This window comes from Callospermophilus lateralis, chromosome 1, assembly GCF_048772815.1.
Source record: "Callospermophilus lateralis isolate mCalLat2 chromosome 1, mCalLat2.hap1, whole genome shotgun sequence".
In the NCBI taxonomy this organism is placed as follows: domain Eukaryota; kingdom Metazoa; phylum Chordata; class Mammalia; order Rodentia; family Sciuridae; genus Callospermophilus; species Callospermophilus lateralis.
The window spans coordinates 180,078,829-180,105,117 of NC_135305.1; the positions used below are offsets into that span (position 1 = coordinate 180,078,829).

General features: G+C 40.9%; 1 protein-coding gene across 7 annotated transcripts in view; it reads right to left on the reverse strand.

Annotated features, from left to right (window-relative positions):
• Arhgef3 (Rho guanine nucleotide exchange factor 3) overlaps positions 1-26,289 on the reverse strand; it is a 312,562-nt gene that overhangs the window by 56,151 nt on the left and 230,122 nt on the right. For 2 of the 7 annotated variants that reach the window (XM_076868358.1, XM_076868350.1), the window contains exon 1: positions 12,892-13,111. The exons of the other annotated variants lie outside the window; for them this stretch is intronic. In XM_076868358.1, the coding sequence (XP_076724473.1) occupies positions 12,892-12,987 (96 nt within the window). In that variant the 5' untranslated portion in view covers positions 12,988-13,111. Of the gene's footprint in view, positions 1-12,891; positions 13,112-26,289 lie in introns of those variants that run through there. 7 annotated transcript variants of the gene reach the window in all.

Below are 26,289 nucleotides of genomic sequence, written 5' to 3' on the forward strand. Positions count from 1 at the left end.
CCTCTGCACCCCTCATCACTTTCAGCTCATTTCAATAATGCAGTGATAATCAAGAATATGGGTAGACAATGGCAACTGACTTAAAATACAGAAGTAAATACAAATCTGTGACTTAACTGTTGGGTTTTGTAAAGAAATGTTGGCTTAGCTGCCAGAGAGGAAGAAGTAAGGGGTGCTAACAAAAATTTCCAGAAGAGACAAGGGTAGTTTTGTTGAAAATTCCTATGTGTGGAGAAGGGCAACATTTGTTCTCATGTGTTTTCCAGTAAGGGCCATCTACAGGGGGAAGGATTCCTTTAGGAAGCTGCAGGGTATCTCACCTGGCAAATGTCTCCCTGGTAAAGGTTCCTGAGCATCTGCAGATGGCAAAGAGTAAGGGGAAGGAGTGAGGGACACTCCTGAGTGTACAGAACAGAGATGTTTCCAGGGCCTCCTGACCCTGCAGATCCTCAGTGAATTGTTACTAAATAAATTATATGCTGACAGAGCCCCTGTCTACTCACAGATTCAAGCAGTTTTCTAGAAACAGAGAAACCATCTCACACCTGCTCCAGGTGTGAGTCTTCTAGTTCTGAAGCACTATGTAAACAGCAAGGACCTCTGGGGGAGGGTAGGAAGAGGAACCAAGAAAAACAGAGCCAGCCACCATCACCAGTACCAGGTGCTGGCATGCACTCTCTCATCTATTCTATGCAGCCACCCCATCACTCCATTTTATAGAAGAGGAAGCAGGTGTTCAGAGAAGTGAAATATCTTGCTTCAAATCATACCTAGTAATTAACTGGCAGAACTATAATTTGAATCCAGATCTACCTGACATGAAAGCCTTTCCTGCCAGGATACACAATTTCCTCTTATTAATAACGTAATAGTAATATACATGGCAACTTTGTGCCAGGCAGTGTCAAGGTGCTTTCTGTGAATGGTATCCTTAATTTCTCTTTAGTGCTATTAACATACCCATTTCACAAAGCAGATGACTGAGACCCAGAGGTGTTAAGAATTTGTCTAGGGTCACAGAGCCAGGACTGAGCCCAAGGCTACTACTCAGCCAGCCTGGGTTCTCAACCACAGCATGGCTCTTGTTTCCTAATTCATATGGGAACCTTGAAGGAAACAAAGGCTAGAGGCAGTAGGGAGGTGGAGACTGAGGCAGAAAGTGTTCAAGTAGAAGCGGATGATTCAACATTCAAGCCCTATCACTCTGGCATCTGCAGTCCCTCTTGGTTCCTCTGGAGCATCTCAGAGAGCTTGGTCAGGTACACAGGTGTCTGCTTATGCCCCCAGCAGGGGTACTCTGCTAAGCGCACACCTGGGGACTGGTGGGTGGCATCCAGCAACAGGTCCACTCTGCCAAGCTCCCCAGTGAGATGGCCTGCTTCTCACTTGCCTTTTCCCAGGTTGATGGTCATTACCCATGTTAGTTTTGTTAATGACTCAAACTCAAGTAGAGGTTCTTTGAAGGCAGAGAGTGTGCCTTTTGTTTTCTAAACATGGGGGAAATGACATATACTGTCAGGTCTCAATACATATTTAGTGACAACTAAAGAATAGTAGGGATCATTTTTTATTTGTCCAACTCTTTACCAGCTCATAGCCATCATGCTATGGAGTTTTCCCACATTTCTAACAAAGGATTTATTTATAAGTAAAGCTCCCTGCTAATGAACAGGGTATGAAGAACTCAAGCAACCTAATCCACCCCCATCTGCTTATCTTGGGTCTGTGTCTGTGGTTGGCCCTTAGCTAAGATTCTCAGATGAGGCATGTCAGGCAGAAGGTACTCCCATGGCCAGGGTGCTTCTCTATCCAAAGGTCACACACCAACTCCTGTTTAAAAGGTATTCTGGGAACAAGTAGAAAACCACACAAGATTTTTTTTTTTTTTTTTTTAATTCTACCTGGCAGGAATGAATGTGAAGCTTGCCAATGTTCTTGGGACATCTTTTGTTAAAAATAACTAACATCCATTGCCAGCTCAGATTCCTGGGAAACTGAGTGGTTATTTCCTACAAAGGAAAAGAGTAACCTGAGAGCAGACCCCTTGATAGGGATTGCCAGCCACAGCATCTACTAAACTGATCTACATTCAAAACACACTACTGTTGCTGCTGCTGATGCTCTATTGAACACTTGCTCCGTGGAAGCCCTTTGAATGCCTGCTTGATCTTCACAATTCCCTTGGAAATTCTCACTTCACAGATGAGGAAACTGAGGTGTAGAGGACCGATGGGTCCAACGCTCTCCAGTGGCCAAGTGGGGATTTGAATTCAGCTTACTCTGGTCCTGAAATTCAAGTTCCTCAACACTACATACTCAGGCCCAAAGTGAAATGTAATCTTGCCCAATCCTTCCCCCTCAGGGCGAAGGAAAAAAGGAAGAGGATAGGTAAAATGATTGCAGCTGGAATTAGGGACCTATCTTAGAACCTTTGAAAAGAAAAAGTAATTAATGTCCTTAAGGCAGAAACTTTTTTTTTTTTTTTTTAATGTTGGCTAACAAGTAGTCCAGGATCCTCCCCTTACCCTTCCCTCCCTCCTGCTTTTCTTCTTTCCTTCCCTCTCTCCTTCTTTCTTCCTTTTTTTTCTATACTGGGAATTGAACCCAGAGGTGCTTTAGCTCTGAGTTATATCCCTAGTCCATTTTTTTTTTTTTTAATTTTTGAAACAGGGCCTCACTAAGTTCCAAGACTAGCCCCAAACTCGCAATCCTCCTATCTCAGCCTCCCAAGTCACTAGGAATACAAGAGTGCACCACCACGCCAGGCTCAAAATAATTTTCAATGACACATAAAAGACACTTTTTATCTACTTAAAAGTCTTAAATCTGAAATCTAGGTCCTATATATAATATCCAAATTTTAAGTTTAGTCTGTGACCAATCCTTTTAGAGCTTGCAGAACATGCCTAGCGCAGTTTCTGAACTCTAGGTACCACTTAGTATTCCCCTTCCGCCTCAAGTACAGATTACCTGAGCTATTGTGTATTTGATGTTTCCTCGAGTTACTTTTTATTTAAGTAAACTTATAAAAATATACAATATCACTACTTACTCAGAAAACTATCACCTGCCAAAACAGAAACTTTGAAAAATGAACACTATTAAGTTTTTGTCAGATACTCTTGTTTGCCTGAAGCTTCTGAGCCTAAGGCCTGTACTTTGTTACGAAGGAAAATTAGCAAGTGATAGGTGTTAAAGACATACTAGCTCCAAACTGAGCTTGACATAATTAGGACAGGAAGAGAATGGGGAAATGGTTCAAAATTATTTTGTGCCTCAGCAATTTAGAAGGACCCAATCAACTTATCAAGAGTCTGTCTCAAAATATAAAATAAAAAGGACAGATGTAGCTTGGTGGTTAAGTGCCCTAGGCTCAGTACCAAAAAATAAAAAAAATTGTGTCTTGTCTCCATATCATTTGAGCTGCCACAAGAGGTATGAATCCCACCTTTTGGGAAATAATGATCGAATCTAATCTTTTCATTCCAAAAGCAAAGATTCCTGAGAGGCTGAGCCTACTTATGCACTGTCACCAGCAAGCTCTTGTTAAGAATCAGCTTAGAAATAAATGCTACATTTACACAACCTTCCAGGCAAGCTCCTGCTCCTTGATGTAGGTCCCAGAACAGAGCATGTACATAAAGCATTCAGAGACTAATAAGAGAAAACAAGTCTCTTCTCGATGTGTCCGCCTTCAAAGTTTTCAGATAAGTCACCATTCAACAGCTGAGGCAGAGGGAGGTGATGTCTCACCATGTCTGTGGTTTACATGTAAGCCACCATCAGTTGTTCCAGCTTCTAACAGTTCATTTCCTTCTTTACAGTGGTTTCCAACCCCTCGTGCAAGATCACACCCAAAAGTCCCCAAGAAAATCAACAACCATCAAGGAAGATGGCTGGCAAGGTATGTGAAAATGAACCAAGACCACTTAAACCAAACAGGATGTTGAAGACTCACCCATGCCCCTCCCCCACCAGGTGAGGTCAGGAATTAAGAATGAGCTGAGTGTATATAGAGCATACAGGAGACCCAGGATTCTATCCTCACCACTGCCATGGGGGCAGGGGGAATCTACACCAGTGACCTCTAGTTACCTTCTCTGTATCTGCCCTGGGTCATTCTTAGCATGCCTGCATTGCTTAGGGATTAGAAAAGGTTAGCTTGTCAATTTAAGATAACACACTAGAGAAGGGATCTTGCACTGGCCTTGAGTTCAGACCAGAAAGCAGGCAGAGGGAAGATTTATCCCTTATGCCCCTTGGTCATCAGGCCCAGCTCCATCTCTTTCCAACCACTGGCCTATTCCCTTTTCCAACTACAACTTCTTCCTCTGGAAATACTGTGAACTTACAAATCTAACCACAGGTGGCAAGTGCTAAGTATTTACCATTATAGATATTTTAAGGTCCTGACAAGTGCTTTCAGTTTTATTTAACTCAATTAGGTTGCCAACCTCTAGTGGCATCTATGAAACAGAACCTTCAGGAAGTGCTGTAGTTTGCCTGTTTTCACCTCCTCTGCATACATTACAGTTTAGAAAGATATCAAGTAAAGATATTACACCTCAAGTAGAAAAGGTTGTGGCCTCCTTCTTTGTGGACTTTTATTCCTTTTTCTTTTTCTTTTTAAATTCTAACATTTATCTCATATCAAATATAAAGCAAGGGCTTGCTTGTGGTTGGATCTTTTGGAATGTAGACCAAAGTCAAGGCCACCTGTCCACAGGCCTGAAGATGAAGTCACTCTGTGCAACTTTAATGGGGTTCACTTTGAATGCCTTCCAAATAGCCAGTGCTGCTTACAACTAACCCCACGCAGGAACATGACTATCTTGAGTCAACAATGTGGCATGCCAAGAGGTCAAGGCTGGGCAAAGAGGGAACTGTCATCTTGCTGGATTCCTAATCTCTCTAAAACTCTGTTTCTTTGGTTGATAAAGAGGATATACTGCTATTACTTTAGTGAACACAATGAAAAGAGGAGGGGATTCTCTGATTGTAACATCCCTTCCCCCATTCTCTATATCCCAAAATGCCATATACATACAAACAGGTTTACACTGGTTCCGTCATATATATATATATATATATATATATATATATATATATATATATATATATATATATAGAGTTATGCTCAACTTTTTTCCTCTTTATTTCTTCCAGGGACACTAGGGTATTTCTGTTTGCTAGTTGGTAATGACTGCAAATGATGCCACTGCAACCTGTGCCAGAGACAATGGTCCACGGTCCGTAGAACTATTTTATTCCCCTATTACTGGGCAGAAAGGTTGATGGTTTTTCTGGTTACTATAAATAATCAGAAAAGGATACTAGGCTGAAATTAGACAATTGGATGTCAAACTCCAGCTCTGTCATGCCCAACTGTGCAATCCTGGGCAAATTACAGAGACTCTCTAACCCTGGAATCCTCATTTTTAAAATGAGAATAATTAGAGTCAAAGAATATAAAAGTGCTCTGAAACTTAATAAAATGCAAAAATATAAAGTATGAAACTATGCAAGTAACGTCATTAAGAACAATTTGGACACAGTTTTCACCCCAAAAACTGGAACAATGGGTCCAGAGATTTGAAGCCTTTTTGTCTTTCAATATGCAAAAGAAGTGCATAACCCACATCATTGGTTTTTACCATGTCCATCAAACATTTGCAACATCAATTAAGTAAGAATTAGCAGTGATTACTAGTTGCCTTTTTCATTTATATAATTCTATTAAAGTGGACATTTTAAATAACCTTTATTTTCAGAGTTCCTTGAATGTAAACTGTCTTTTGCCCATTTGACAGGGGACATCCTGGGGTATTCTTCTACATCTGTATAAATTACTTATATGACAAAGACATTAATCTTAAGTCTGTCATCATTATTATATAATGATTATATAATTATGTGATTTTATAATCATTATTATAAAATGTATACATATATATGTCTAAGGAAGCATATTAAAGAAAAAAATTTTGTTTGTTGATATGGCACCATCAGTATCTCTGGGCTGATCAATACTCATGATTTCCTGGCACACTGAGGATGCCCAGAAGAAATAAGCAAAGACAAGAAAGAGAACAGTATATTACATTTGCAAAAGTTGGAGGAACCAAGAACATGTAATGAGGAGAAGGAAAGCTGCTGGGGTGGGGTGGGGGGAATACATTCAACTCTGTGCAGTGGGAGAGATGCAGGGAGGGATGGCAGTTTTCAAACATTGAAGGCAATTATACACAAGAGAGAATTACTAAATAAGGTGAGCTCCAGAAAGCAATGTTACAATTAAAGAAGGGTTTTCTTATGATCCAAATGAACAAAGACAGAGCATATAGCCTTGGAAGGTTATGAGCTCTCTGTCCCTGGAGGTGTTTAAGCAGAGATGGAATAGATCCAGCAATGGGATAAGAACTGGGCTACAGGTCTGCAACAGATCTTGCCCATTCTGAGGTTCTCTGATGCAATGACCCTAGGTCATTTCCTGGAGTCTGCTCTTGTTTGTTTCATAAATCCCTGGAGGGAGGAGGGGAGGCTGTTTTGCTACTCCTTTCCTTCTCATCTTAGGAGCCAGAAAGGAAGAAGAAGAAAAAAAAAAAGCCAACAAATTTACCGTTAAGGTTTCTGGTTCAGCTCCAATTAATTGAAGTGTACTAATAATCAGGGTCGCCTTTTGCAAAAGGACACAATGGCCCAAACATAGAAGGTCCAGGCACAAGTATTGCTAGACTTGAAAACAAAACAAACAAACAAAAAAACCCCACTCCTTTCCTAGTGGAAGGTTCACAAGCCTTTCCTGATTAAATTGTGACAGCCTCTTCTAAGTTAGTAACTGATATCAATTTATTAATTTAAAATAATAAGGAAGAAAGCATTAGAAACCACTGGCCCTCGCTCCTGAGAGCCCATGAGCCAATACAACAAGAAAAAATGGCAATAGGATTGCAGCAATTTCCTTATTTTGTGTGTGACCTCTATCCATTACCAATGCTGACAAATTAGGTGAGGCAACTGCACACATACATCACAAATGAAGCAACACACACACCACTAATAACAATTACAATTACATAAGGCTTTGAAAAATTAAGATATGATATATCAGTAAATATTAAGTATAATATACTATCAGTAATTCAGCAGTTATGAAAACAGTGGCACTGATCCAGGATTTTATAGGCAATCACAGGGTGTCTTAAGAAGAAATGCCACAATTTGAAAATACCCAGATGGTAGTTGGGTCTTCCAGTTACTGGTTTACTTGGAAGGCTGGTGGTTCATGTAGATAAGCAAAATGACTAATAAAAGAAGTAACAGTGTCACCTCCACAGAGCTGAGCATGCAGAATTCTGCCAAAACTCAGCTGCCTGGTCTTAAGAAACACAAAATGGAAATTACCAAAACCCTCCCAAACAGGCTTGAAAACCCCACTACCATAGGTCACAGCTATTCAATGAAGTGGGCTGTAGGAAGCATTGACCTCTGGTGGGGTCTCCTACCCATATAATCAGAAAAAAAATGGCGCTTCCATTGTCAGGCAATTAGCTTGAGCAGGCAGGTTCACCCTTCATGTGTTATGTGGTGAGACCTACAATTTAGTCATTATAGGTGATATGATGTGGTTGGGAAAGTACAGACTTCAGGGTCACACTGGGCTGTGAATCTTGGCTTCTCCATCCAGTAGCTTATCACTCTGGCAAGACACTATCCTGTTCAGAGCTTCAATTTTTCCTTCTACGAAAGGGGACAATAATACCAGCCTCCTAGGATTGTTATGATGATAATTAAAGTGAAGAATGTAAGTAAAGCTCCCCAAATACACTGCTATATCTAAAATAGCATTCAGGAAATCAGGATGGGATCATAATACTTCTTAAAACCACTGTAGGGATCATTTTTAAGATGCCAAAGTACTGATGATTTTATTTAGCACTTACTATGTGTCAGGCACTATGCTAAGCGGTGCACAAGATTTCTCCCATTTGAACCTCATTGTTGTCTTAGGAGGTAGAACTATCATCACCTCCATTTTACCACTGAGGAAATTGGGGCTTTGAGAGGCATGGTGGCTTGTTCAAGGTTGTACTCCTGACAGGATAGAGATGGCTTTGGGACCCAGACAATATTGTTCCAGAGTTGATGCAAGGAACAGATTTAAAGTCAACTTGTATAAAGCTAATGCATTTTTCTTTAGTAAACCTGCTCTTAGTTTATGTGTATCCTGGATGTCCACGATCCCCAAGATACTTTTCCATGTGAATGAGCTTTCAGAGTTATGACCCAATGAGCACAACCAGATCCTATTAACAGTAGCCTTTTCCTGTGTAACTTTGCATGGCTCTCTACCCAGCAAGATCTCTGAGGTCCCATGGTTGATTCATGGGGATTATTTATGTAGTCATCTGAAGAAATCCATTTCCATGCAGCTGGTCATATATACCAACAGTATATACGATGCAGATTCCAAGGAAAGTATATATTACTGGAAACCAGTAACCCATTAGCTCTCCAGCTGCCGTTCAAGGAACAGAGCCTCAGGTGTGCAAAATTCCCAAATACACATGTTGACTGATGAGGCATAAATCATGGCAGAGTTCACTGTGTTCTTCAGTTGAGGCTTAAAAAAATACATTCTTAGGTACTCAAGATAAGGCATCTAAAAGGTAATATTTAAAATTTTTTTTGTAGTTGTAAATGGACAGAATACCTTTATTTTATTTGTTTATTTTTATGTGGTGCTGAGGATAAAACCTAGTGCCTCATGCATGTTAGGCAAGCGCTCTACCACTGAGCTATAGCTCCAGCCCTAAAAAGGTAATATTTTAAAGTATTTTATATATCTGTTAAGCTTTGTATCTCTCTCCTTTTTCCCCCCAGAAATAAATACCCTTAGATGCTACAAGGGATGCCGGATATTGAAGGTTGAACTAAATCCATCAGGAAGTCTGGCATTGGATCTTAAGCTTAAGATGCTGATTTTCTTTGTGTACTTCTACAAGTTACCTTCCCTCAGTGTCCTTATTCATAAAGTGGGGAGAATAATCCATGCTTTATGTTAACCTTATAACATAATTGGGGTCTCAAGTGAAACACTAGACATGACAGACTTTGAAAAGAGGTAGAACTTTGTTATTTCTAGATGCATGTCATTATTCCCAGGGTCATGCAAAGCCACTGGCTGAGGCAAAGTCAGAATCTATAACTTTGAGACCCAAGGCAATACTCAACTATTCACAAAACAGGCATATGGTTTACATGTTCCAACCTTTTACAACCACTGAGAGACAAAGGCAGTACAAATACCACCCACCAAATCAGGCCTAATCCTGACCAACATCTAAGATGGTAAATCTTAACCCCCAAATAGAATATTTCTATTCTTAGAAATAACAGAAAATCCTTCTTTGTATTTTTTATTAAAAATGAAATGGAGGCTGGGCATGGTGGCACATAACTGTAATCCTAGAGACTCAGAAGGCTGAGGCAACTCAGCAAGACCCTGTCTCTAAATAAAATATAAAAAGGACTGGGGATGTGGCTCAGTGGTTAAACATCCTTGGGTTCATTCTCTGGTATCAAAGAAAAGAAAAAGAAAGAAAGAAAGAAAAATGAAATGGAGGGGCTGGGGTTATGGCTCAGTGGTAGAGCCCTGTCTAGCATGTGTGAGGCACAAGGTTCGATCCTCAGCACTGCATAAAAGTAAACAAATAAAATAAAGGTATGCTGTCTATCTATAACTACTTAAAAAAATTAAAAGAATTGAAATGGAGCAAGGTGCAGTAGCACACACCTGTAATTCCAGTGACATAGAAGACTGAGGCAGGAGGAATGCAAAAGACCAGCCTGGGCAACATAGCAAGACCTATCAAAAAATAAATAGGGCTGAGGGTGTAGCTCAGTGAAAGTGTGCTTGCCCAGCATGCGTAAAACCCTGTTTTTTAAAAAAAAAAAAAGTTTTAAAAACTCTTAAAATTACTGCTTTCTTAGCCAATATGTCCATTCACCTAAGCTTTCTTCATTTAAAAGCAAACCTACTGTGAGGAAGTAGAATTTTTAACTTACAGAGTATAATAGCTTTCTTTTAGTGAATTGATTAGGTGCAAAACACCTAAGCTGTCTAGAATGAACAGTCTCTTCTGGTATGGGAAGTGAGCCACCAATAAAAATGAAAACAGATAAATTGAGCAAGACCATATCAAGACCAGAAAAAAATATACAGAACAATGCTTATATCATACCATGCTTCTCTATGAAAATCCAGAGCCACGTCCTAAGCTCCTTAGATTTCACAGTTAATGATTAGAGCCGGAAGGATCTAGCTGGTTATGGGTATTAAAATTGAACATTTGCAACTCAGCTCATATACTCATGTTATAAGAAATACCAGATTAAGAAGCAGCATTATATTAACAGTCATAAAATATCAGATAAGCAACATCACAATCCATAGTTTAATAGATCTTTCTTTAAAGAAAAATAAAATTTAAATGTTATCACATTTTGTTCTCACTAGAAACTACCACTGGTATTTAAAAAAATTACAAAGCATTTTAATTAAATCTCAAAAGAACTTTTATTATTTGCATTCAAGAGAACTTTATTTTGCACCATTTTTTACTCAAGTGTACGGTGTCAAATGCACATAAAGGCTTGCTCCCCACAAGGTTTTTCCCTAGCACACTTGCTGCAAACAGGATCCAGTGCTGGAAAGCACTGAGAAGGCCACACACTGTCCTCCCTGTAGCAAACTCAGAACACCACTGTGAATGTACAGGGTACAGGTGCTCTGCTGCAAGTGCCTTTGAAGGTCAACGAGTCCTAATATTCTGGAAAAGACCTTTGGAAAGACCCCTTTTTTCTTTTTATGACAGCCATATTCTTTCTACAAAGAAAATGATCAATATTAAAAACAAAACAAACAAATAAGCCTTTTAGAGGCATTAAGAGTCAATGTCTACTTTATGAATAATTATATAACTATGTTTTTTAAAAGGCAGATAAGTGAATACTGTTTTTTTAAACATCTACAAATACTGACGACACCTACTGGTAGAAAATAGATCTAGTTAACTGCTTATGGAGAGGCTATCCCTACCAAGATTGGTTGTCTTTTGTGCTAACAATGAAACCAGAAAATTTTCCCTTAAACTGACTTGGGTTTCTTTCTCCAATTTTGCTTATCGCTGTTATTAGTCATTGATGTGTCAGATTAATGAAGCTAAAAGGCATCTCTGCCCTCAAGTTGCATTAAATATACTTTTACTCTGGTTTAAAACAACAACAACAAGAAAACTCAATGGTGATACCTGAAGAATATCTACCAACTATTTCCAAAAAATCATTAATTTACCCATCCATACTCTCATACCTGACATCTTCAGAAAAGGAAAATAAGTCATATTTTAACATTTGGATCCAGAAAATTAATATTTGACATCTGACGATACATTTCTTTCAGCAATATATCTCAGATATATTGCACTGTTCCTCCATTCATTAAATTATAAAGCTCCCATTGAAAAGAATACTGTATCCATTCCAAGCCTGAATAACCTAAATTCTATTTAGGTGCCATCTTGAAAAAACTTAAAAAAAGAATCCAAATGCCACTAGGGCCACCACACTTTCACAGCTGTTGGGAACAAAAACTCTGAAAATATTCAACTGAGATGGAGTATGGAGTGTGGAGTGGGGGCAAAAAAGAGAAGTTAATTTTGCTTTCAGTCTACTGAAAGCTGAATGCAACCAGAGACTATTGGGAGCCCTGCCAGCCTGGAGCAGATCCTGATAAAGTCAATGAATCTTTGATGCCACTCTTCCAAATACACATAATTCAGCAAGAAAACTGCACACACTGACCAGTAGTGGGTGATGTGGAACTCCAAGAAGGCTGTGATGGGGTCACCGCACACCTGCCTTCAGTCTCTCCCACCTGACCTTTGCAGTGGTTGTATTCTCAGAGTGAGGTCGGGGAGGGTGGAAATAGGAACCACTGAGTGTGTGTTGGGTCCTATGGCTCCAGCATAGCTTGGGCCACAGCAAAGCTGTGTTCTAATGAAAGCAACTGTTTTCCTTAAGGCCCTTTCAAAAGTTAGGGCTGTTTTGTCCTCCAGCTGAGCCCAACTTTTAAGGCCAGTGAGCCATTTGCCAGAGAAATAGCACATGGGAGGAAGAGGACGACTAAATACAAGCCCTAGGACTCCCACTCATTACCCCCAAGGCACAGGAAAATTCCAGAAAGGGAAATGTTTTCAGTCCTCCAAGGCAGCTTTTTATCAACAGAAGGAGTTTAATTCATTTTCAAGATCCATGTGAGGAGACAAAGTACTCTTTTAGCTCCAGACCCTTAGATAAATGACCCCCTTCTGGCCAAAGGTGACAAATAGAAGCACTGTATCCTATCTTTGCTGCCAAAAGCTGCAAGGCCAAGTCTGACAGGTGAGATGTAGGGGAGATCCTAAGAACCTTCTTCTGCTCTCCCAACCCTGTCAAAAGGAAACACCCGGTTAATGGATAGCTCTTCCCTGACATCTGTCTTCTGATGCAATTGGAGAAAAGTCCGTTGGCTAGGTCTACAAAGAAGATCATAATCCCCAGAGCCCTGCAGTTAATGCTCCAGCAAGAGAGGCCAGAGCAAGAGGCAGGGAGAGGGACTTGGGCAGAGGAGGCAGCTCATGCTTGACTCACAAAGAAGGGGTGAGAAAGGAAACAGTCTAAGAGATGGCCATAGAGAGACTAGGACAGAGCGTGTGTGAGAGAGAAAGCGAGCGACAGTGTGAGATGGGAAGACAGACGGGCAGAGGGAGGGCGCCAAGACAGTGAGAGAAGAGGAGGGAGAAAGGCAGGCAGATGGAGTCCAGGAGGTCCAGGTGGAGCGCGCCCTACCTCGGCGTCCTTGGCCAGACCGCTGGCCGGAGGCACCTCCAGGCTGCAGTTCGCTCTCTTGACAGTGAGGTAGAAGGGGTAATCCTTGGCCACCATGGCGGCTGCCGGGCCTGCCCTTTGGGATGTCACTGCTGACCCGAGGCGACCACAAAACTCCCAGGTGAAAGGGTGCCCCAGCTCCACGGTGCCGGGTGGGAGCCGCTACGTGGAGACTAACAGCCGGCTGCTAGCCTGGCGGGACTGATCCGGCTCTCCTGCTGAAAGCGGGGCGGAGCCGCAGCGGACACGCCCAGCGCGGGCGGGGCAGTGCCGGCTCCGCCCGCCCCACGCTTCCTGGAGCCCGGGTGCTGCTCTGCCCACACCCTGAGCAGGTGAGACGCTAGGGGCCGTCCGGGCGGGAAGGGATCTCTCTCTCCTGCCCTGGTAGGACGACGCAACAGCAGGGTCGCTCGACCCAGTGACAGCTCCACTTGCGCTCCCTGGCACTCTAGGCGAGGAGGAGGGGGCGGGTAGAAAGGAGGCAGGGTAGTAGGAAGAGGCCTTTAGGGGTGGGGAGCGACCGTTTTAAAAGCCCACATTTTTTAAAAAAGGTGGTTTTTCTGTCTTGCCTTTTTTCCAGGCCGGTCTCCCAGCACCCTCCCTCCCTCCACAGTATTGGGAATTGAACCCAGGGGCGCCGCACCACTAAGCTACATCCCCAGGTTTTTCTTTTAAGACAGGGTCTAAATTGCCCAGGATGACCTTGAACTTGCTATCTTCCTGCCTCAGCCTCCTGACAAGCTTGGTGTTAGAGGTTTGTGTCACCGCCCCTGCCCCCACCCCCTTAAACATCACTGGAATAAAAACAGTACAAACTGTAAAATGCACCTGTTTTAAGTGTGCAATTTGCTGAGTTCTGACATATGTAAATACCCTTGTAACCACCTCCACAATCAAGATACAAAACATTTCACCACCCTTGGAGAGTCTCTTGGAGCCCTTTCCCCGAACCACTCTAAAATATGACCAGAAGGGTAAAGAGGCTGCCTGCCATTCAGAAGAGCAATCTGACAAAAGTCTGTTTCCAGTCCAAAGCTGTGCAGCAGTGACCTTGCCCTGCCATGCCTTTTTTGGACCCTTTTTTTGAGAAACCATAACACTGTAAATGCCCAAGGAGCAATTATGAAGTCCTTTACTGCAGCCCTGTCTGGAGCAGTAAGAAACAAACTGGCAACAATGATAATATATAAATATAGAGAGCTTAAATAAACTTTTTTTTTATGATGGAATACCTCTCATAGCAGTAGTCAAAAAAGGAGATGGAACTATGGGTGTGGCATGGTAAGATCTCCAAATACTGGGCTCAGTTGAAAGTCAATCAAGATTACAGCACAGTATAGTACCATCTGTGTTAAAAACACATCTACAAAAGAATACCATATATTTTTCACAGAGATATATTTGTAGGTAAATAGTATTGAATACTGTCTGGAAGAATCCACAGCAAATCTTTTTCTATTCCCGTGGATGGAGGGAGGGACCTGGAATAAAGAGATTAAAGCTAGTGGACATAGGGGATTTATGGCTACATTAAAAAAAAAATGTTTACAGGGCTGGGTTTGGTGGTTCACACCTGTAATTTCAGTGGCTCAGGAGGCAGGAGAATCACGAGTTCAAAGCCAGCCTCAGCAATTCAGTGAGGCCCTAAGCAGCTTAGCAAGACCCAGTCTCAAATAAAAAATAAAAAGGGCTGGGGATGTAACATGTAGCTCAATGGTTAAGAACCCCTGGATTCAATCCCCAGTACCAAAAAAAAAAAAAAAAAAGTTTACAAGAAAAATGTACTCATGTATCACTTAGGAAATTAAAAATTAATTTAAAAATATTAAAATTATTATCGCCAAAGTTATTTTATAGGCTGTACTGTTGACTCTTTTCTTCCTTCATATGAAAGTCATGGCTACATCAGGTGTTGGTTTGGAGAGACAGTGACTCTTGTTTTTACTTCTTGGGTGTGGGATAGGTACTGGGAATGGAGACATACATCCCTATTTCATGTTCTCTGAGTCCAACGGAGGATGGAGCTCAGCACTTTCTACTTTCCAGGCAGGAAACCTCACAATATATAGCTCTTTGATTCCAAGTATCAAATCCATGCCCAGGCACTAAATCCACCCACTGCCTTGCCCTGCTTCCCACAAACTGCCTTTGGAAGCAGGAGGAATCTGAACCAATTAGCAGTCTGCTATTGCCACACATGTAAAGGGGGCTCCTGAATGAATGGGTGTCAACTGAGACTGAAGAGAGTGCCTGAAGTTTTTTCCCCCCTTGAATGCACAAGATAAAGGGAGGAAAGTGGCTAAAGAAGATGTGCAGTGAGAATGAACACCTCAGAACCAATGGGAATTCCTATTGATACTCCAGAACATAGCCTAATCCTTTTAGCCTGAGCTGTGCTAAGGGTAAGCTCACACAAGTGCACCTCCATCCCATCCCACACACTTTACCAAGAACTGAGCATCATGCAGGAGATGGGGAATAGAACAGGAAGACCATCTCCAAGGACACCCAACCAAAGCACCCTCTGATTAACTGTGCAGCCAAAGCCAGGCTGGGAGGCAGTGACATGCCTCACTCAGGGCTTGCCTGGTCACTCAGGATCTGAGCAAAAGTACCCAGAGCCACTCCTTATTCTCCTCCTTTCCCTGCTCTTGGCCTCACAGACCTACCATCTCAACTAGAAGACTCTGGCCTTTAACAACTGATTCCCGGTAGAGCTTGCTGGGCCTTGTTCTCCAGCTAGCAAATGTACTTAAAGCACTTAGTGAAGAAAAGAATCATCCTGGTAAATTCTCATAACCCTGAAACTGGGCTACTCACTGTGGTGATCCTCAGGACTGAGCAGAGAATGTAACAAGCCCATAGATTGACCCAAGAAATGGTGAAGAGAGGGGCTTTAACATCAAGTTTAAAATAATTATTGCCACGAAAAGAATTTTCATACTGATTGCAAGAAAGCTGCCAAACACATTTTTGGGGTGGTGGTGGGGCTCCCCCAGAGATAATGGAATTGATCTCAGCAGCACAAAACAAAACAAAACAAGATATTGCAGGACTGGGATATAGCTCAGTGGCAAAGCACTTGCCTTGAAAACACTAAGCTCTGGACTCCATCCCTAGTTCCATAAAAAAAGACACCCCCCCGACAAAAAATGGAACCATGAAAACCAGTGAATATATATAGTGACCCAATATATGTACACCAAACTTATGTCTTTTCCCCTGTGCATCTAGGCAGGGAGATTGCTAATGGCCCATAATAATTTAAATAGTGCTACAAAAAGGCATAAGTTTCAAAATGAATATGAAAGGAAAGAAGGGGATCTGGAGTCCCCTTGGATGGTCTGATTCTTCCCAGCTTCTCAAAGCCTGAATACCTCATCCCTAAATAGGATTCTGGTATTTAAGGACATACATTTTTGGTACAATAGAGCCTATAAACCCAAACAGGCAATTTGGATCCACACAAGCCCTGTATGTGATCCTTGAGACATTTAAAGAATTTTAAGGGTACTTTTGACCCTATGAGATTTTTACCTTGTGCCCAGACCTCTACCCTGTGGGATGTGCTGCTCCACTATTAGCTGATTTGGGGTTTGGGCAATCTGCCTTGGACTCTAACCAGGGATGTGCATAACCAAAGACTGTCAGAAAACAGGCTGCCCTATAGAAGGAATCCCAGGCACATGCCCAAGGTTAGTGTCACAGTTGAGAGAAGCTGGTCCAGCCTATCGTGCCACCCAGCCAAGCAGCCCCAGTAGCTCAGGGTTCCCTATCCTGCTTGTGTCTGTATGTGTTTACAAGCCTAGGAACAACACTGCCCTAACAGGCAGCTTCACTGAAAGCAACAGCACAAAGTGCCTTTCAGAACTCGCCTTCGGCACAACCAGTTATAATCTTATAAAACGCTTCACAGCCAGGGAGTGTTCCTTAGGAGCCAGAAGCCTGGAGACTGGAATAAAGAAGGTTGTTCTGCATTTGCAGGAGTGGTGCCAAGCACAGGGCCATGGGCTTGCCAGTTCCAGGTGGGGGTCATTTGTGCTGCTAGTGGAGTGGTAGGCCTTCTCACACAAGCCCACTGCTTGGGATTAGCTCCTTTTTGATTAGCAGATGAGCAGGCATGGCAAGGAGACCATCTACTGATTCCTCAAAGCCAAGCACTGTGACCGTGAGCAGAACAGGCCCATTATGAGGCTAAAACTTCAGAAGCTAAAGTGGCCGTGACAATCTCAGCCAGCAGAACGGTGCTCTGCCCTATCAGTGTTATTTTTAATTATTATCAGGGCAGGGGGGCTCCTTTTTTTCTTAAAGTCTGTTTTCTCATTCATTCACCAAATATATACCAAGTACTTACTACCAGTCAGATGTTTAGTTTGCTATCTTTCTCCCATCCTCTTCTCACCATTCCTGAACCTCCATGCCAGGCAGGTGTTGTGGTTGATGCTTTTTGTTTTTGTTATTTGGTACTGGGGATTGAACTCAAGGGTACTCAACCACTGAGCCACATCCCTAGCCCTATTTTGTATTTTGTTTAGAGATAGTGTCTCATTGAGTTGCTTAGCGCCTCGCCTTTGCTGAGGCTGGCTTTGAATTTGTGATTCTTCTCAGAGTCCTGAGCCGCTGGGATTACAGGTGTGCACCACTGCACCTGGCAGACAGATGTTTAATACATACCTGCTCAAGGAATATTGTCCATTTTAAAACATGGCCTTTCAGCTGTAACCTCTGCAGTGAGGTGTGTGTTTGCAGAAGTTCAAGTGACATTAGCAGAAACCCAAGGCCCAGCTTTCAAACATGTATACCTCCATTTGCTTCCCTGGCATCTGAAGTCATCTCTTCCTGTTAATTTGGCGTAGGCATGTAGGTACATGTTGGGCACATATGTGTTTCAACCCCTCTCCCCTTCACTTCCATTTGGGTAACATTCCTAGTTAATGATCAAGCTCCCTCTTCCCTCTGCAACTTCAGTCTTGATGAGGAGGGGTCAAAAAGCCTGAAGTTGTTTTGGCAGGAATTTGGAGAGATCAGGACTATGACTTACTGTTAGGTAAACGTGGCACAAATGGTATACTGATAATATCCAAATCACATACTATTATAACACTATCCCTGCCTGAGGATGTGACCACTGGCTTCAGGTTAGAGTTATGAAAATATTTTATTGGACACTCTACAACTAGAAGATTCAATTCTTGCATTTTTTAAAAAGCTCATTTTCTGAAACAAGTCTTAAAAAACCAGTTATGGGATAAAATCTTTCTCTTTCACCAGATTAACCTAATTCTTTGGATTATTAGTTGCAATGCCAGAATACAAAGGTATAAAAAAATTAGATATAAAAATTATATTGTCGGTGATCAGGTACATTTCTCTTGTTCATTACAGCATGGATTCTCAACCAGGGGTGACTTTGTTCTTCAGGGTACATTTAGTGGAGTAATATCTGGATATGTGTGTGTATGTATGTGTATATAATTTTTTGTTTTATTTTTTATTTTTGGTAGTACCGGGGATTAAACCCAGGGCCTCATGCATGCTAGGCAGGCACTCTGAGCTATATCTTTATACCACTGAGCTATATCTTTAGCTCCTATTAATATCTGGATACATTTTTTATTGTCACTGGCAGGCACCAGGGGACCATTGCATCTACTGGGTACAGGCCAGGGATGCAAGTAGACATAACACATAGGACAGTCTCCCATTACACACACAGAAAATGAACAGGTCTAAAATTCCAACAATGCCACTTGAGAAACTTCATTAGATAGAGTAGAACTGAAAAATGGCATTTGAGCCAAGAGAATCTGTTGGTTTTTGACTTCAAGAATCTTTTTTATTTCAGACCTTGATCATTTTAAGTGTCATATGAAAGTTTAGGCTAAATAGAGCAAAGAAATGCTGGAGTGCTAAGAAGCCCCAGACCACAGTCATACCTCAAAATCTTCCCTGATGCCCAAGCCTGACCTTTAACCAAATAACAGGTCCCATAAAACACAAACAGGACAAGAAAACAAAAAGGAAAGTAGGAACAAGAGGGTGAGGGGACAGAATTTTTCTTAAACTGCTTCAAATACAAAAACACAACTTCAAAAAACCAGTGAGACTTAGTTTCAATGAGATATAATTAAGGGTAACCAGGGGAGGGCAAAGAAAATTTTCTAATTTTGTTCTTTCCCATGATACCCATATTCTACTGTTTTTCTGCTATCATATTTTACTGTTTAGGGGACAGAAATGCAAACCCAGTAATTAAGTAAGAACTCCAAAGAGTTTAATTGTCTTCTTAAAAGTATTTCTGTCTTCATAACAGGTGTGATCAAAAACCAGTTCTACAATAAGAATCTTGAACTTTTCCAATTTGAATGGATGACTACCAAGTAGGTTTAATTTACTCATAGAAAAAAGCCAGTCAGGACCCCTAAAGCTCAGGAAATAACACCAAGAGTTAATAAATGGGATGGTATCAAATTTAAAAAGCTATTGCACAGCAAAGAAAACAATTAGGAATGTTAAGAGAGAACCAATAGAATGGGAGAAAAATATTTGTTAGCTACTCTTCTGACAGAGGATTAATATATAGAATATACAAAGAATTCACAAAACTTAACACCAAAAAATCAAATAATCCAATTAATAAATGGGAAAATGAAGTAAACAGTCACTTCTCAAAATAAGAAATACAAAGGGCCAACAAACATGAAAAGTGTTCAATATCAATAGCAATTAGGGAAATGCCAATCAAAACTACACTGAGATTTCATCTCACACCAGTCAGAATGGCAGTCATCAAGAAAACAAATAATAGGGCTGGGCTCAGTGGTACAGCATTTGCCTAGCGTGTGTGAGGCACTAGGTTTGAGCCTCAGTACCACACAAAAATAAATATAGATATTTGTGTCTATCTACAACTAAAAAAAAAGGAAAGAAAAAGAAGGCTTTTAAAAAAAATAACAATAAATACTGAAAGTATGTAGAGAGAAAGGAACACTTTTCCACTGTTGGTAGGATTTTAAATTAGTACAATCACTAAGGAAATAAATATGGAGCTTCCTCAAAAGAGGAAGCTATACCACTCCTCAGTATTTATCCTAAAGAATTAAAGCCATACTATAATGATACATGCATACCCATGTTTATAGTAGCACAACTCATAATAACCAAATTATAGAACCAGCCTTGATGTCCATCAATGGGTGAATGGATAAAGAAAATGTGGTATATACACATGATGGAATTTTATTCAGCTATAAAGAAAAATGAAATTATGTCATTTGCAGGAAAATGGATGAAACTAGAGACCATCATCTTAACTGAAATAAGCCAAAATCAGAAGATCAAGGTTCAAATGTTTTCTCTCATATGTGGAAACTAGAGAGGAAAAAGGAAAAGAAAGGTTGGGGGATGGGATCTCATGAAAATCAAAGGGAGATCACTAGGGGAAAGGGACCATGGGGTAGGATCTGGGGAGGGAGGGGTAAGTGCTGGGGTGTGATATTGGCCAAATTATATTGCTATATTGTATACACATACAAATATATAACGACAAATTGCATCATTATGTACAACTAAAATGCACCAATAAAAAATGTGGAAAGAGAAAAAAGAAATAAGCTAGCTTTTAGAACAGTTTCTGTATAGGACTAGTGAGGCTTTAACCTTATGGAGAGTCTCCATTTGTTTGCAAGTGTTTCCTACTTTGGGCTAAGAATTCAACAACTTTGCTATTTTCCAGGATTTTAAAAAAATTCTTCTCAGACTATAGCTAATTCATGCATTTATGTGGGCTTTTTATGTACTAGGCATTACATGGAAAAATTAGAACCTAAAATGTTCCTTCTCATAAATGCTGTCACCATGGATCTTCAGGCCAGAGGTGCCCAGGGGAAATTAAGGTACTGGTTGTAGCATTAAAATCTAGAATGTGCATAGGGAGCTCTTTATCTTATTTGTTCCTCCAAACCAGTATGTGCTGAGGAACCATGGTGTGCCAGGCCACATGCTGTAAACATGGGTATGTGAAAAATAAATAACCAAGTCCATACTCTGAGTAAACTGCCAACTAAGCCACATACCTGGAGATGTGTTCTGGCATTTGGGCCTAGATTTACAATCTGGAGTCCACAGCTCCAATTAAAAACATGCTTATCTTCATAACCAGGGGGCATAGCTGCATTTAAGTCTTTAAAAAATTAGCAGTAGAGAATGAAAGGAGGGCATTTGGCTTGAGATATTTACCTGAAAAAAAAGTCCTAGGGCCTAGGATGAGGTGGAGGGTGTTGGTGTAGAGGACCTTAATTACAGAACAGTCAAACCAGCAGAAACAGGCCTGGGGACTCCTGGAAAGTGTGTTGTCTTAGCTGGTGGGAGCAGAAGTCAGCTGCTGTGTGCTTCTGAGCAGCAGCCCATCAGCTAAAGTGCTCTGGCTCTGTGAGATTCAGGTGTGTTTTACAGAGGGGCTAGAGCAGGCGGGCTAATCGAGAGCTTTGGTTTAGTGGGAGTTGAGTTAAAAGAGCTTTTCTTTGTTTGATGTTTTCCCCTATCTTCCATCTAAAACCAAGCCCGGCATACAGGGTTCTCTCAGGGGTCCACAGTTCTCTCTGAAAGAATTTGCAAGAGAAGGCTAAACAGAAGCACCAGTGGCTGGCTGGCTTCCCAATTCTGATGACTACACTATCATTGGTTCTTCAATTCTGGTGCAACAAGCACAACCACCCAATGGCTTTGTCTGCTAATTCCTTTCATTTTAGGTTGCTGGTGACCCCCAGGCAAGGGCAACCCTTGCTTTGAATCTCCACTGTGCCAAGTACTTCTCTTTCACCAACCTCACCCCACCCTTATCAGTTGATTTGTCTGTTTCCACTCATAGCCTGACTGCAAGCTACTAGGGGAAATGGACCTTACCTTATCTAACTTGCTTATCACATAGTTATTTGTTGAAACAAATATTAAATTGAAATGGAGAGACTGGGGTTGTAGCTCACTGGTACAGTGCTTGCCTAGCATGTGTAAGGCACTGGGGGTTCGACCCTCAGCACCACATAAAAGTAAATAAATAAAATAAAGGTACTGCATCCATCTACAACTAAAAAAATATTTAAAAAATTGAAATGGAGTAAATCAGAGAATATGTTATAGAAGACACAAATCTGCAGAAGACTTTTTTACAAGAAGGAACATAGCATACTTGAAGTTTCCAAGATGGGATCAAGAAGTCATAAGTGAGCTGTCATAAATTTTGAAAGGTAGACAGGTATCCTTAATTGTTAGCATCTAGAAGGATCCAAAACTCACAAAAAAACACTTTGAGAGAAATCCTGCAGTATAAGGCTGTGAGGGCCCTCTCTGATATCATGAGAGCTTTCAGTCCCCCAGCCTTCTACACAAACCCAGCAATTGATGCTCATTCCTGAACAAGGGGGACTTGCCAGGAAGACTAAGGCCAAGGGACAACATATCATTTATTTTCAAAGATGTCCTGTAACATGCTCATCTCCCTCTTCCCTCCAACTCCATCAGGTGCTTTCTTCCCTTTTCTTCTCAAGGTTTTTGATTTCAGGTTCAGCTTTACATACATACACATTATTTTTTCCCCTTTTCAATTTCTCATGCTTATACCTAGTGCTATTCATATTGAAACTTCGTTCTCTTGAGTTGGACCCTGAGAGACAGACCTTGTAGGGGGAATTTCACCTAGTGTTTGTGCAAGATTACACATTACACTAATCTGAAGTTCTGGTTCAAATTTCTTTTCTTTTTTTTAGGAGTTATGTTGCTGAGGCTGGCCTTCAACTCCTGGGCTCAAGTGATCTTTCTGACTCAGCCTCCAGAGTGGCTGGGTCTACAGTATTGGGCCACCTCATCTGCCCCAGGACTTGACATTTTTATCCAAGGAAGTCAGAGGAAGAAGAAAACTTCTCTGGGAACTGCTACACCAAAGGAGGACCATGCTCTGCCTCTGAGGCTTATAAGAGTGCCTGAAGAGCTCATTCTGGCTTAGAGACAGTACATGGTGAACCACACTCATCTGTCAGTGAGTAGGAGGAAGGGAGGCAAGGAGAGAATAGAGAATTAAAATTGTAAACCCCGTATCACGTGGCTTCTTCCTTGAACTTTAATAACTCTGTGTTGCCTACAGGCTCAGAAACACCAAATGCATTAGTAGGTACAAGGATTGCTCTGGTGCCAGGAAAATGCAGTAAGACACAACTTTTACAAGGTAGGCAGTGAATAAATGCCCTGCAGGAACAAAACAGGCTTTTAACATCTCCAAAGTTGGCAGCCAGATGCCTCAAATGTTAGCTTAGTGCATTCACAACGCACAACAGATAGGACCACATACTTGAAGATGAAATCATTTTCCAGGGGAAACAATCTCTGGGGAGGCTGAGTTTTATAAGGAGGAAGAGGGGAGGATCTATATTTTCTTTGCCACAGCATGACACACTTTAATGCATGTTTTTGGTATGTTAGGCACATTTTTTTTTTTTAAAGAATGCTTTAAAAGAGAAGACAGTGAACAGATTGCTTCAGTTACTCAAATATCATTGTCCCCTGGTTGGAGAGGGATCTAATTCTGTCTCATAGTGCTGTTATCAAAAAGATATGAAACTACAAGTCTTCATTTGGATTCTGCTGTTATGAAATGCAGTTGGGGTGTCTTGTTACACTCTACCCCCAGAAGTGTTAAAGGAAGTGCCTGTCATCAAAATTCAAAAGCAAATCCAGAAACGATGCAGGCAAAACCAAAAGGATCAGCATTTTGCTTCAGTTTCCTGTTCATAAAACTTTATAAAAACAACCCACCCACTTAAAAAAAATGCCACAACAATAGCTCATATTCTTTGCTTAACACTTGCCTCATGCCTCTGTGAAATGAGGTGCCATCACGTTTCCTGCATATACCACATCCCTTTCCTCCTTCCCTTGCTCTCACCCCACCTGGCATCATTCCTAGATTCAGTCACTTCTCCAGATTACGTGCTTAAGCAGAGGGATGCCAATTTCCTCCCCAACCTGTCCTGAGGAGGCTAAGTACTTGTTCCAGCTGGAAGCAGGAATAATTGGGGTTCTGTTTCCCCAAATTAATTCTCACTTCCTAGAGGAACTTGTAATGGGGAAGCCTAAGTTAAGAAGTCACAAAGTTAAGGAAAAAATGCAGACTGCTCCAGTAAATTGAAAAAAAATTATAAATGTATTGCCTCGTGACCTTAATTTTTGAAGAATAGGATATCTTCTTCCTACACTGGCCCTATCGCAAAATTTTCTTTGTGGAATATCCAACAGACTGTGCTTCATTTTCTGAGAGAATAAAGTAGAATAAAGTCTTGAACAAAAAAATGTGAATTCAAATATCAAGTTTTCACTTGCTAATCATATGACTTTGAACAATTTACTTAGTGATGTCAAACCTTAGTTTAATCATCTGCAAAATGGGGATATGTGAGTTTTAAAGGCTTTTATAAGATAAAAACATGGATAATTTAATGAGATAATATACACTTCAGCATCCTAGGCATACAGTTGACATATAACCCATATGGTTATTAACCTTTCTGATAAATGAATCATCCTACTCCCCTTTCATCAATTAATTAGAGGAGAAAAGATGGGATTGGGGGATCTTGTCCACTATCTTTGCTTTCAAAGGGGATAATTTTCATTATTATTATTATTGTTATTTTATTTATTCTACTTAGTTATACATGATAGTAGAATGCATTTAAATTTATTGTACCCAAATAGAGCACAACATTTCAATTCTCTGGTTGTACATGATACAGAGTCGAGCCATTCATGCAATCACATATGTACATAGGGTAATGATGTCTGTCTCACTCCACCATCTATCCTGCGCCATGCCCCCTTCTCTCCCAACCCTTCCCTTTGCCCAATCCAAAGTTCCTTCATTCTTCGCATGCCCACCCACCCCCCCAATATGGACCAGCATCCATTGATCCGATAAACATTTGGCCTTTGGTTTTTTGGGATTGGCTTACTTTGCTTAGCATGATATTCTCCAACTCCATCCATTTACCTGCAAATACCATAATTTTGTTCTCTTTGAATGCTGAGTAATATTCCGTTGTGTATATATACCACAGTTTCTTTATCCATTCATCTATTGATGGGCATTTAAGTTGTTTCCACAGTTTAACTATTGTGCATTGAACTGCTATAAACATTGATGTGGCTGAGTCACTATGGTATATTGATTTTAAGTCCTTTGGGTATAGACTGAGGAGTGGGATAGCTGGGTCAAATGGTGGTTTCCAAGTTTTCTGAGGAATCTCCATACTGCTTTCCAAAGTGGTTGCACAAATTTGCAGTCCCACCAGCAATGTATGAGTATAGCTTTTTCCTCAAAGGGATAATTTTTAAATTTAACTCCATGATTTCAAATACTGACTTGACTGTTGGGAATATAAAAGAAGGAGGTACAGTGAAGGTAAACTGACCAGAATTGGAAAATATGGGTTTCAATCATGGCTCTACCATTAAAGCTGCCCATAGCAAGTCAAGAGACCTCTAAGGCGTAGTTTCTTGAACTGTAAAATACGGTGATTTCAATTATGTTTGAATTATGTTTCTGATTCTATAAAATAGCAAAGACCAAAAAGTGTGTAAGAAGTATTGTCCTGATTTAATTCTATTTTATTCCAGGAAAAGTCTTCATAGAAAAATTATAATATCCCATATTGATGAAAGTACCCTTGTTAAAAATCAGCAATGTTTGGTCTAGGCAGCATGGAGTTTGGGTTAGCTCAGTACAGTAATATTTCATATGGGTCATCAGAAAATTAAGCTTAATGACTTCATTTGTCAGAGAATGCATATACATACAGATTCCTTTAATATCAAATGCAAGGCAAATAAGAGGGTTTAACAAAAGGAAGATCTACAATGGGAAAAGACAATAAGAGAAAATTTGTAGATAGACTACAAATGAGAGGGAGCTGAATGAAATTACACCACGGTCACTTAAAAATAGGTACTTGGTTATGCAGTGTCTGTGTTATCTGTCCAACAACATTTGGTTCCTTCTGTCTTCTTCCCACAGGCCTGTTATGACTATGACAGCTCAATGTTCCTTCTGTGGACCTACTCGATGCCCTGTGAATTCTATCCAGTCATAACTTCCTGCCTTGCAGGGGCGCACTGCCTGAAGAAGGCAAGGGGCAAGACCATGGTTAGTTGTATTCTAGATGTAACACAGAGCTGGCTGCTGGTATGAGATACTGAGCAGCACAGGCTTCTCAAGGCTGAGGGCTCTGTGCAATCCCCTAGCTAAACTTCTGACATAAAATATTGATAATGATGTTGCCTGTTATAAAAGTCAGAACTGAGGAAAAGATACAA